Source organism: Mirounga angustirostris, unplaced genomic scaffold, assembly GCF_029215605.1.
Source record: "Mirounga angustirostris isolate CCGP_5_RB_7025 unplaced genomic scaffold, mMirAng1.0.hap1 SCAF_14, whole genome shotgun sequence".
NCBI classification, from domain to species: Eukaryota; Metazoa; Chordata; class Mammalia; order Carnivora; family Phocidae; genus Mirounga; species Mirounga angustirostris.
In genome coordinates, this window is record NW_026991722.1 from 63,480,093 (window position 1) to 63,492,956 (window position 12,864).

General features: G+C 42.7%; 1 protein-coding gene across 5 annotated transcripts in view; it reads right to left on the reverse strand.

Annotated features, from left to right (window-relative positions):
- LOC123852796 (protein HIRA) overlaps window positions 1-12,864 on the reverse strand; it is an 89,815-nt gene that overhangs the window by 33,879 nt on the left and 43,072 nt on the right. For all 5 annotated transcript variants that reach the window (XM_045887114.3, XM_045887116.3, XM_054510382.2 and 2 more), the window contains 3 exons: window positions 12,677-12,762; window positions 8,070-8,267; window positions 6,766-6,927 (listed from right to left, as the gene is read on the reverse strand). In XM_045887114.3, the coding sequence (XP_045743070.1) occupies window positions 6,766-6,927; window positions 8,070-8,267; window positions 12,677-12,762 (446 nt within the window). The remainder of the gene's footprint in view (window positions 1-6,765; window positions 6,928-8,069; window positions 8,268-12,676; window positions 12,763-12,864) is intronic.

Consider the following 12,864-nt stretch of genomic DNA (forward strand, 5'->3'; position numbering starts at 1 on the left):
GTTGTATATGATTAAAGAAGAATATATATATGTTGTTGTATTTTTGAGGATTTCTGTGTCCTTATTCATAAGAAATATTGTAGTTTTCTTTTCTGTGATATCATTGTCTGCTTTTGGTATCCTGATGATACTGGCCTCATAGAACGAGTTGGGGAATGTTCTCTATTTTTTTTTTCTTTAAAGATTTTATTTTTATGTAATCTCTACACCAACATGGAGTTTGAACCTACAACCTTGACATCAAGAGTTACACGCTCCACTGACTGAGCCAGCCTGGTGCCCCTCTCCTATTTTTTAAGAGTTTATGAAGAGGGGCGCCTGGGTGGCTCAGTTGTTAAGCCTTTGGCTCAGGTCATGAACCCAGGGTCCTGGGATCAAGCCCCACATCAGGCTCCCTGCTCCACGGGAAGCCTGCTTCTCCCTCTCCCACTCCCCCTGCTTGTGTTCCCTCTCTCGCTGTGTCTCTGTCAAATAAATAAATAAATAAAATCTTTAAAAAAAGAGTTTATGAAGAATTGTCATTAATTCTTTAATTGATTGGTAGAATAAATTAGTAAAGCCATCTGGGTCTGGGCTTTTCTTTGTAGGTTGTTGTTGGATTACTAATTCAAACTCTTCACTTGTTATAGGTCTATTCAGATTGTCTATTTCTTCTTGTGTTAGTTTTGGTAGTTCATGTCTTTCTAGGACTGTCTCCATTTCATTTATCTAATTTATTGGTATGCAATTTTAGCCCCTCCTTTGGGCAATGTCTTCTGCTGTTCTTCCTACTGGTAACCCTAGGTTATAGAAAGGTAGACAGGCACACCAGGGTCTACAAATCCTGAACTCTTTCTATCTGTACCCATGTACAGAACTGGGAAAACCCAGAAACTCCTAGTTCTTCTCCATGAAACCAAAGAGCCTGCTCCCGATTCCTCTGATGCCCTACAGAAGGGCAAAACATCCACCTCTGGGTGTAGCTTGATGTTCTAGAAACACTACATTAGTGTTTCCCAAAATCCTTTCAAAAAATTTTAGACTTTTGTGTATAGTTTTATAAAATACAGTAAGAATGTCATAGCAATGTCAAACTATCATATAAGCTTCAAAATTATTTGATCACTTTCTAAGCTCAGTACCAGTGCATGAACTTCACTTTGCTTAGCACAGCCCTAGCTCAGGCTGCACCACTCTCTATGGCTGAGACTTCTTGGAGAGCCCTCAGTAGTCTCCCCACCTTCTGCCTCTACCTGACATCCCATTCAGGGCTCCTAAGGCTAGGGACCCACTGAAAACTGCACTTCCCAGCCTGTGTGGGCCCGTACCAGAGATCACTAGTACTCCTACGAGCACCAGGCTATGGACCTATAGCAGTTGTCCTCTAGATCCAGATATCTGCTTAGGAAGAGCACAGCTGGCCAGAGATGCCTCACTTACAAATGGGCTCCAACCTAGGTTCTGCCTGCACAGGCCAACTTGGAACCCCTGCTCTGTGCCTTTCCCTGACACATAGCCCTAAGGCAGGGTGGAGTGGAGGACCCACCCACAGGTTCAACTAGGACTGCCACCCTGCACCTGGGAGGCTAGCATTAGGCCCCCAGACTCACCTAACACTCTTGGCAAAGAAGTACCAGTCAGGTTGCAGAGACTAAATTGCCAAACCACCATGAAGTATAATGAAGGAGTAATAGCAGAACTGATGTGCTGCTCACTGTGAGACCAGGATCAAGATATGGTTTTACAGGCAGTCCCTTACTCTTCAGTCCTCAAGATATATCTCCTATGAGTCAGGTGCTTCTCAGAGAGCCATTCTGCCTAGGGGGGAGATGGGCTGCGAAAGACTGTGTGTCTTAAGATCACCCCACCATAAAGTGGGGGGTTAGGACTTAACGTGTATGGTTCTGAGTGCTGCTCCTAACTATGCATGACACTGTGCCCCCAAAGGAAGACCTCCACTGATGGGTGATTTAAAGGGTTACAAGAAACAGCCATATCAAGAAAGCTGCATTTTGGGGCACCTGGGTGGCTCAGTTGGTTAAGCGACTGCCTTTGGCTCAGTGGGATTGAGCCCTGCAGTGGGTTCCCTGCTAGGTGGGGAGCCTGCTTCTCCCTCTCCCTCTGCTTGTGCTCGCTCACTTGCTCTGTCAAATAAATAAATAAAATCTTTAAAAAAAAAAGTTGCATTTTCTGTAAAGCTTTTATTAAAGATACTGTGCTTTATTTTATTCTATTTTCCTCATATGAGGATCTAAACGTAACTCCTTAGAATTTAGCACCAGGCTCTTGGGAGTCTCACCAAATGCTCCTAACTGCTTAGAGGCAGGAAAATCAGCCCTAAGTGAATGCTCACTCACTGCCAATTTCAAGTGAATGACAAACTTGATGCTCCCTTATTCTATAGTCGTTCCTGGAGCTGTAAGTGAGGCTGAAAGGTCCTGTGTGACCTTAGGGACACAGCTGCTGAGGGGCCAGTCATGGTGGCACCAGATCATGCTGTCAAGACTTTCCTTTCTAGCAGCCTAATTCAAGGGGTATTCCATGTGCTTCCCCAATCAGGGTTTGTATTCCCCAAGAGACAGAAAACAGTATGACAAAGGTCATGGAAACCTATTAGACAAACGTGGGGTGCCTTCCTCAACAACAACAAAAAAGAAATTTCTGTCTACGGTGCTCTTAGTTTCTGTAAGGTGGGGGTTTAGTTTTCCTTATTCTGTTCAGAACTCACTCCATTTCCAAACTGAGGTTTCAACATTTGAGTTAAGCCTGTAAAATATCAGCTACTTCCTCTTGACAAGTACCCCACAGCGTGCCCTCTTTGGGGGAACGCTTGCTAGGTACACATTGTCCTTACTGTCTGCCCTCTTATCTCTAGCCTCTCCTCCTTAAGTTTCACTTCCTCACCTCTGCATCAGCCAGTTCCTCAGATGTAATGCTCTGTTCAGCTGGTCTTATCTGCTGTTTCTAATGTTCTCTGTTCTGTCTCAATTGCAATGATTTTTATTTTTCTTTTTTAAAAGTAATTTTTGAGGGACGCCTGGGTGGCTCAGTCAGTTAAGTGTCCAACTCTTTGATTTCAGCTCAGGTCATGATCTCAGGGTTGTGAGACTGAGCCCTGCGTCGGGCTCCAAGCCTAGCGTGGAGCCTGCTTAAGATTCTCCCTCTCCCCATCCCCTCTCTAAAAAATAATAAATAAATAAATGTATGTATGTAATTTTTGGTTTATTTCCAAACCTGTCTGGTCTTTCTTGATGGTGCATTATTCCTTTTGAGCCATAATTCACATACCACAAAATTCATCATTTTAAAGTATAAAATTCAGTAGTTTTTAGTGTATTTGTAAGGTTATGCAACCACCACCACTATCTAACACCAGTGCATTTTCATAATCCCAAAAAGAAACTCTGTATCCACTAGCAATCATCCCAACCTTCCCTCCCCTCATCCCTGGCAACCACTAACCTACTTTCTGTCTCTGTAAATTTGTCTATTCTGGACATTTCATTATCAGTGGAATCAAACAACATGTGGTCCTTTGTGACTGGCTCCCTTCATTTAGCATGTTTTCAAAGCTTGCATGTGTGGCAGCACGTATAAGTACTCTACTACTTTTTATTGCCAAATAATATATTGAATGGGTATACCACATTTTGTTTATCCATTCATCAGCTGATAGACATTTGGGTTGTTTCTACTTTGTGGTTATTATGAGTAATACTGATTGAACATTTGTGTACAAATTTTTACATGAATATATGTTTTCAGTTCTCTTGGGTATATATGTAGGTATGAAATTGTTGAGCCATATGGTAACTGTATGTTTATAACTCTATTTTATATTTCAGAAACTGCTAGATTGTGTTCTAAAGCAGTTGAACCCTTTTATAATCCCACCAGCAATTTATGAGGGTTCTGATTTCTTCCCATCCTCACCAACACTTCTTAATATATTAATTTTTAAGATTTATTTATTTATTTGACAGGGAGAGAGAGAGAGAGCACAGCATGGGGAGTGGCAGGCAGAAGGAGAGGGAGAAGCAGGCTCCCTGCTGAGCAGGGAGCCCAATATGGGGCTCTATCCCAACTCTGGGATCATGACCTGAGCCGAAGGCAGACGCTTAACTGACTGGCCACCCAGGCGCCCCCTCACCAACACTTCTTATTATGACTTTCTGATTATAGCCATCCTAGTGGTATCTCATTGTGATTTCCGATTTGCATTTCCCTGATGACTAAAGACATTGAGAGTCTTTTTATGTGCTTATTGGTCATCTGTATATTTTTGGAGAAATTTCTATTCAAATCCTTTGTTCATTTTTAAATTGGGTTATTCTAACTAATTCTATTGTTGAATTTTAAGTTCTTTATACATTTTGGATCCTAATTCTTTTAGTTGGTTTTAGTTGTTTAGTTCTTTAGTTGCTTGTGCTTTAGGTATATCTAAGAAACAGTTTCCTAATCCAGGATCATATATATCTACATCTGTTTTCTTCTGAGTTTTAAAGTTTTAGCTCTTACATTTAGTTCTTTGATCCATCTTTGGGTTAATTTATGTGTAAGGGATGGTAAATTAGCCTTTCCTCACATTTCCTGTTTTATCTCTCATGTCTTTGATTATTTAAGCGTATTTATTTATCTGTCTTTATCTGGCAATTCTCTGATATATGATCAAATTTATGAAAAGGTCTAACCTGCTCATTATTTCTCCTGACATTTGTGTGGAATGCACTGTTTCTTCATGTGTTTTGTTCCTTTGGATTTTGAGTCCCTTTTTGACTGTGCTTCATCAGTGGGAATGCAGTACATCTTGGGGGGTCAGGGAAATGTCGTTGGCAGGGGGAGTTTGCATCAGTTTTGCCAAGTGCCTCTGGGTGTTAATTAGGCCAAAATCTCCTTTTGTGTTCATTTCTTCGCTTGGTTTCCAGATGACCTGGGTAGCGTTAAACATCCCCAGTCCACAGGAGGGCAGGTCTATGGATATACAGTCTGTTTTCCTAACCCTGAGGACTGGCTGAGACATTTCAACTTTTTGGCCATGTTCTCATGCTGCCCTTCAGGTTTTTTCTGTCCTCTCCCTCACTGGAGGTGTACTTTCTCAAGCAGCTTGACTTAAGGGTAGTATCTTAGTTCTAAACCCCTACATGGCTCAGGTCCAAGGCCCCGTCTTGAATCTCTGTGGCCATTAAAACTCAAGGTCACCCACCGTGTCAGTAACCCCCAGCCCAACACCCACAGTGTGGTGCTGCCCGCTGCTCTGGTTGTTTTGTTCACCACCCTTAGATTTTGGCTCCTGGGGACTTCCCTTACTTTCTCATGAACTAGTTACATGTTTTAAGGATATATACTGCAGTTCATCCACCATTTCAGAGTACTAAGCAGCAGGAAGGTTTTCAGATCCTCCATACTGCTGGACAGAGGAACTGCTAGATAAAGAGATCACACTGAAGATCTGTATACGAAAATAGGCGTGATCACACTACAGAGTAGAATATGAGGTCCTGCACCAAGGTCATAGATGCAGCAGCTGACTTGAAGGGAGAGTCCTCCCATGCTGGTTTCCAGAGGCTATTCTCCAAGGAGAACAAATCCTGATCAGATAAGCAATTTTGAGATGAGTCAAGTCCTGGGGACAGTGTACTACAGCTTTAGCTCCAAGACATCATCTACTGCAAGGTCAAGTCTCATCACAAATGCTCCTTTCATTAAGCACCTGCTGGTTGTGTGGCTACTGCAAGAGTCTATGACCAATGTCCCTGAATTCGGCTGATAGTGGCAAAGGGCTGCTGAGCCCCTATGGCCTCAAGGTGGAGTGTAACCCCAAGAGGACATCACTTAAGCCCTTGGACCCTCTGTAGGAAGCTGGCCCAGCCCACCTCTAACTCCCTCAGCCCCCACCTCACTGGCTATGCAATGAGCTCTGTGTCATGGTGGATTCATAGTCGTGGGGGTGGGGATATGCTCCCCAGGAATCAGAAAAGTTCTGTGCCAACACACACACATGCTGAGTCCCAAAGCCACCTCAAGAGGACTCCTACAATTCCAAGAAGCAGACTACATCCTATATGGCTTGGTTGCTGTGTGCTAAGGGAGGTGCAGAGAATGGGCGAGTGGCATAGAGCCTGGAAGAGCTCAGAAGCCTAATTTCATAAAAACCTCTCCTCTAGGGGCGCCTGGGTCGCTCAGTCGTTAAGCATCTGCCTTCCGCTCAGGTCATGATCCCAGGGTCCTGGGATCGAGCCCCGCATCCAGCTCCCTGCTCCACGGGAAGCCTGTTTCTCCCTCGCCCACTCCCCCTGCTTGTGTTCCCTCTCTCGCTGTGTCTCTCTCTGTCAAATAAATAAATAAAACCTTTAAAACAAACAAAAAAAACCTCTCCTCTATCACTTTTATCTCAAGCTCCCAAATGCCTGGTCAGTGTCTGAGCGGGCCATTACTTTCATGGTGCAACAGTATCAGAGCCAATCTCCCGCTCCTCTTCTGGGCACTCTGGGCTCTATTCAAATGACCACCTGATTCTCAGCATAGCCTCTGCACTGACCAGCCCTGGTGTCATTGCCTTCATTGTCCTTTATGCCTGTTCCATGGCCCCCATGGCTCCTTCCAACCATCTTCCCACTTGAAGAAGCTGCTCCTTTCTCCTTGGACCCAGAGGCTCCCGAGTACAGAGGGACCAGAGTCTGCTCCTGCATGGGAAGGCAAGCTGCTGGGAGGGAAAGCAGACACTGCACTGCTGGCTGAGCCTATACCCTCCCTGGTCTCTCGGGGCCCCACATAGCCACCACCTACCTTTCCACAGCTGTTGGAGTCACACTGGTCAAGGCAGGAGCACCTGGAGTGGCTTTGGACCGCTCCGTGAATCTGGAGTCAAATGCTTTCATGGGTTCAATCTTGGACGGGGTCGTTAACACAGAGGGTGACGATGCAGCAGGAGTAGAGGTAGCATTCACACTGGGGGTGGGGGTGGGGTAAAAAGATGGGAGGGCATGTCAAGCACAATCCATCAAGCATTTAGGAGTCCCAGATTTGTGTTACTTGGAGCCAACTAAAAGGGGCACAAATACCAAAGTTATATAAACCCAATTTCAAGATGTAATCTAATACTGCTATTTCTTTCAATACTTTCATGTGTTAAAATCTGAAGTCTGGCTATCTAAGAAGGTCATGAGCAAATACACTCACATTTGCCCCACTGCATTGTTCTGAGAGCTTCTGGGGTAGCATGAGGCCTAGAAAGTGGCTCTTACAACCCTTTTTTCTCACCATACAGCCATATCTCCACAACCTGAATACAGCATCTCCACCCCAAACCACCAGCTTTTCCTGCTTCAACAAATGGTCTGATGAGAGAAGTCCCCACCCAGAGTCCTGAAGCCACGGTCTATCCCTGGCCTTCATCCTTGGCCAAACACACTGTGGCCTGGGTGGCCCCTCTCATCTTACCTTGGCAATTATGCATTCTTCATACTCTCCTCCAAGTGCACACCCCATAGCCCTTGTCTTTTCCACAGGAGAGGCCTAGGCTTGAGCCTGTAAACTTTCCCCCATGCCCAAGCACATCACACATGCTGAGTCCCAAAGCCATGGAGCCTCCTACTGACCACATCCACCTGCCTGGACCCCATACCAGACACCTGGCAGGCATCTGGGAGCCCCCTCCTCCTCTCCCAGGATGTGCAGGGCCAACTGTTAAAATGTCTCACAGATCTGGAGCTGTCTGTCCTTCCCCAGATACCCTTCCTGAGATAACTGGTGTGGCAATGCTCCTGACTGTGCAGTGGGGGCCTAAGCCACTTCCAGTGCAGACCTGCTGAGAGGTGGGGCTGACCCTGCGGCCGGCGATGTATCCCTGGCCGGTTCCCACCTTTAGGAGCACATCTTGGGCCTGCATCTTGCCCCAGGAGGTGAAGTCCTTGTGGTCCTGTGTATCAAGAGACTCACCTGAACAAGGTCCCCCTCCCAAGCAGGCCCTCATAAAAAAAATCAAGCATCTCTTTCTTTTTTTATTGAAGAAGCCATGAAGTGTCAGTGGAACTGTGTCCAAACCTGAACTTTCCCCAGGGACAGGAGCAAGCCTTGGCATGCCCACTCACCTGTCCTTACTGACAGTATCACCAGCCGGCCTGGCGCCAGTTGTAGCCACAGGCTCTGTGGAGGGCTTCGAGGCGCCAAAGGAGTTGGGGGTATTGGAGTCCAGGGGCAGTAGCTGTGGATTGCTATGAGAGGAGAGCATGGTGCCCGCCAGGGAGCCCGAGAGTGGGATGCTGTTAAAGAATGCCGTGGAGAAGTCCCTGTTGTCAAGAACAAAAATCAGCCTGGGAAATCAGCCTGGGAAATTAGACACCACATCAAGTACTTTCTATGTTTGAAGTAATTTTTTTCTGGGTCCAAAGATGAAGTCTTTTTGTGGAAGAAAATGTGCAAAGTTACAGAAAAGTAAAAAGAAAACTAAAATTATGTCATACACTAGGTGTAATTGAATCTAAGATGAACTGGTACTTTATGTACCACTAAGAAAGAAAAAATTACTACCAAATGTAATTGTTAGATGCCACTGATTATAAAATGTACCGACTTCAGAGATGCTAAAATGTGCAACATGTGTCTCAGAAGTCATGAAATGCAGCATACGGAGTAAAACTCCCTTTCATTATGGGCTGTATGGATATACCATAATTTACCTAACCAGCCTCTACTGAGGAATGCCAGGGCTGTCTCCCAGCTTTTTCTGTAATAGACACTGCTGTAGCAGGAGGCAAGATACTGCAGTGCTAAGGCTAAGGGCCCTGGGCCAATCCAGCCAGGTCTCACTCCTTTGCCATACACAAGCGCTGGGACCTTGGGCACTTCAACCACTCTGTGCTTCAGATTCCTATCTGCAAAACAGAAAGTGACAGGACCCTCCCCATGAGGTCAGGACTAATGTGGTCAGTGTAGCACACATTTAGAACACACAGTAGCTGCTCAAAGATGCTCCCTATCATAATCGTCATTGCACTAGTTGTTTCACATATTACATGGGATAAATTCCTAGAAGTGGAATTGCAGCAGCAGATAGAATGTTCATTAATGAGTTCTGATTAATAGTTCTAAAGTGCCTTCCTTGGAGGTTTAAATTCCAGCTGTGTATGAGAGTGCTTATTTCCCCAAACTCCCACCAAGTCTTACCAATTTGATAACTTGACAATCTGATGAAAAACAGTACCTTAATGTAGTTTTAATTTGCAATTATTTTGATGTGAGATTGAAATTTTTTCATATAGAAGCACCTGATTTCCTTTTTTTGGTGAACTGTTTATATCCTTTGTATTTTGTTCTATCTGGTTACTGGTCTTTATTATTGATTGCAAGACCTATTTAACATACTAAAAAATTCCCTATATGAGCAAGAAGAAGTATTTTCCCTAGGATTTTTTTTTTTTAAGATTTTATTTTTAAGTAATATTTACAACCATCATGGAGCTTGAGCGACTTTTTATGGTGCAATTTTCCTTGCCCCCAAAACGTTATTTTTGTGTGGTCTAAATTTTATGCCATTTTTAAAAATGACTTTTTTTTTAACCCCTGAGATCATAAAAATATTCTTTTAGGGAATCTTCTAAAATTTTAAACAAAAAAGCTAAACATTAAGAAAAAAAAAATCTCTGAGCTGTTCAGAATCTATCTAATTTTAAGTTGTGAGGTAACTTTGTTTCTAGAGGGTAGGTAGTCCGGACTCTCATTTATTAGATTAGCTGATGTTTCATCACTGATGCAAAATGCTACCTTTAAAATTCCCATAAATATTTGGGTTTACTTTTGTGTTTTCCATTGTAGTCTATTACTCTGTTCGTGTGTTAGTATCCATTTTATTATAGTTTATAAGTTTTAATTTCTGGTGGAGCTAGTATTCTCTGATTTTCCTTTTCAGAAATATTTCTTCTATATATATTCTTCTATTCTTACTTATTTTTCCACATAAATTTAGAATCAGCCTAATTCTGAAAACTCCTGTTAATTATTTGTATGGGCTCATGTTGAGAGAGATCGATCATCTTATGATGTTGAGTCACCCTAGGGAATAAATGGTATGCATTTCTAGTTATTTCTTTGAATTTTCTTTTAGTTCTCTCAGTCTTAAATTTTTTCTTCATAAGGATCTACATTTTTTTGTTACATTCTAGCTATTGCATTTGTGAAAGTGATTTCTTCCTTTATATCTTCTAAAGGTAGTTGCTGCTACTTGATCGGTTGTATCCAGTCATTTTATTGTCTTCTTTTATTATCTATGGCAGTTTTCCCAGTTGATTCTCTTGTAGATCATACCATCTTTAAATAATGATTTACCACCTCCTTTCCAATTTATTCTTTCTCTTGACTAACTGTATGAGCTAGGACCTCCAGAACTATGTTAAAGTATAGTCAGCAAGAGTGGACACTTGTTTAGTTTTTGAATTTACTTTAAAATAAGGGAGAGTTTTTATCAAATTAAGGAAGTATCCATCTATTCATATTTAACTAAATTTTAAATCAGAACAATGTTGAATTTAGTAAAAATGTCTCTTAGGCATTTGTGGAGATGATCATATATTTCTTTTGATCTTTTGACATGTAGAAGCAAATTAAGTTTCCTAAAATTTGAACCACCTTGCTTCCCTGTAAACCTTACTTGGTCATAGTGTATTAGCAATGTAACACACTGTAAGTTTCTGTTACTATTTTCTTTAACATCTTTGCACTGACATTCAGAAATGAGATTGATCAGGCATTTATTATGTTCTATCTTTGTCATGTTTTTGGTGTAAATATTATGTTCTTTCAAAAAAGGTTCTGCAAATTTTCCTTCTTTTTCTATGCACTGGAGTATTTTTAATAGTATTAGAATGATCTGTCCCTCTAATCATTAGAATGATTAGAATGAAAACTTTATTAGAATTTCCCTGTGATACCTTCTTAGTCTGGTGGCTTTTGGTAGATTAGCTCTGTGATAGCATCTTCTATTTCTTCTATAATAATTTAGTTGTATAGATTCTTCAGTTTTTATAATTTTATTTTCTTCAAAATCATCTACTTTTAAATTTATTTGCACAGAATTCAGTACAGAAGTCCTTCAAACTTTTGATTCATTCTTTATCTGTGATTATTTCCATTTAAAATACTTGCGCTTTTTCTTTTCTTGCTTGATTAGCTAAGCTAATCATTACCTATTCTGTTGCTATTCGTTTTAACATGGGAATCAAGAGGGCAAAACAGCCTTTAAGACCAAAAGAATCAAGTTCTGGTGCCAGAAATATGTGCCCTGTGGCAGAAAGTTGGTTTAAGGCCAGGTAGAAAGCCACCTACCACCTCTGTCTCCTCATCAAGTAAGGCCTGAAAGGATCCATAGAAGAAAAGTGCCACCATCACCACCACCTCCAGGACCCTCACTCCCACAAGCCCTTCAGTGTTCAAAGCTCAGTCACATACCTGTCTCATTTGGTCCTAATAAAAAGTAAGCATATGGCATTACCCACTAGTAGGTTAATAATGGGAAAAAGACTTGATCAAGGGAAAACCACTCTTCTGGAGGAGTAAGACCTGGTTCTGGCTCCATCTGGTGAGGTCTCTGCCCTCCAGGGCCTCAGAACCTGCACACTCTAACATGAGGAGGTCAGATCAGCATATCATATGACTGAAGGTCTCTTCAGACTTCAAGGAAGATTTCGGACAGCTCATGGACGAACAAGTGCAAAGTGCAAAGGACTACTGTGTGTGTGGTGCCCTGAGCAGACTGGTTGAATGAGTATAAAACCAGAATGAATCACCTTGACAGTGGGGGTCTATTTCTTTCATGCAGGGCCTTATCATCCTTTGAATCAACATACACTGTTTTGGGGAGAATGACCAATATAAAAGCAAGACTGACTACAGATGCTACACAGCAAATGGTGACTGAGTCCACTTTCCCCCTTTTTTGCCCACTCAGGGAAATGTGCCATAGAGCCCTATTCTCTGTCCAGCAATTCCACTTCTGGGAAGTATCCTGAAGTAACAGTCACGGTTGTGCTCAAAGATTCATTTACAATCACAAAACACTGGACACAAACTACAAGTCCACAGTTAAGGGGCTGGTCAAGTAAATCATGGTGCATTCACAGCCTGGGAACCTGGACAATCAGCAAGCCAATGCTTCAGAGGACTATTTATTAAAAAGGATGCAAGGTCAAGATACAGGAACAAGTGGGGAAAAAAGGACCAGAGATACAGATGCCAAAATGTTAACAGTAATTATATCTCAGAGACTGGATTACGGGTAATGTTTATGTCCTTTGGGTTTTTACTATTCAACAGTGTGTATATAGAAGGGTATAAAAGGGAAAAATGAAACAGAAAAAAATCAGTCCGACTTCTCTCCCTGGTGTCTTCAATGCCCCACCAACAATGAAGCAGAGCTGGCCATGTGGACACACTGGCCCTGTGAAGGCGCCCTCGCCCTCTGGCTTGTCACGGGCTCCTCCCTGCCCACCTTCTGCATGAGTCAAATGTGCATAAGGGCTCTGTAGGAACCACAGGGCTTTGAGGCTGGTGGGAGCCGGGCTCAACGCCCCCATTTGCAGATTCTATGGGTCAGATTGGCCCAAGAGCCTGTGAAGACCCTGATTATGAAAGTGCTAACTGGTGAAAGGAGAGAGGAAGACCTCCCCAGATAAGGCCACAGAAAGCTCGTTGAGTGAACAAGTACCCGGTGTCCAGCTGTGCTATGCAGAGAGGCGTGATTCTTCTGCGACCATCTGCTGTCCGAGTCTCAACTTGTTTCTTCAAAAGATTCTGGCAAAGTAGAGTGACATATATGAATAGAAAAGTTTCTGCCAAATATTTCTACATATCAAAAAATAAGGCTTCCAAGGAAATGAATTTTAACTTCCCTTT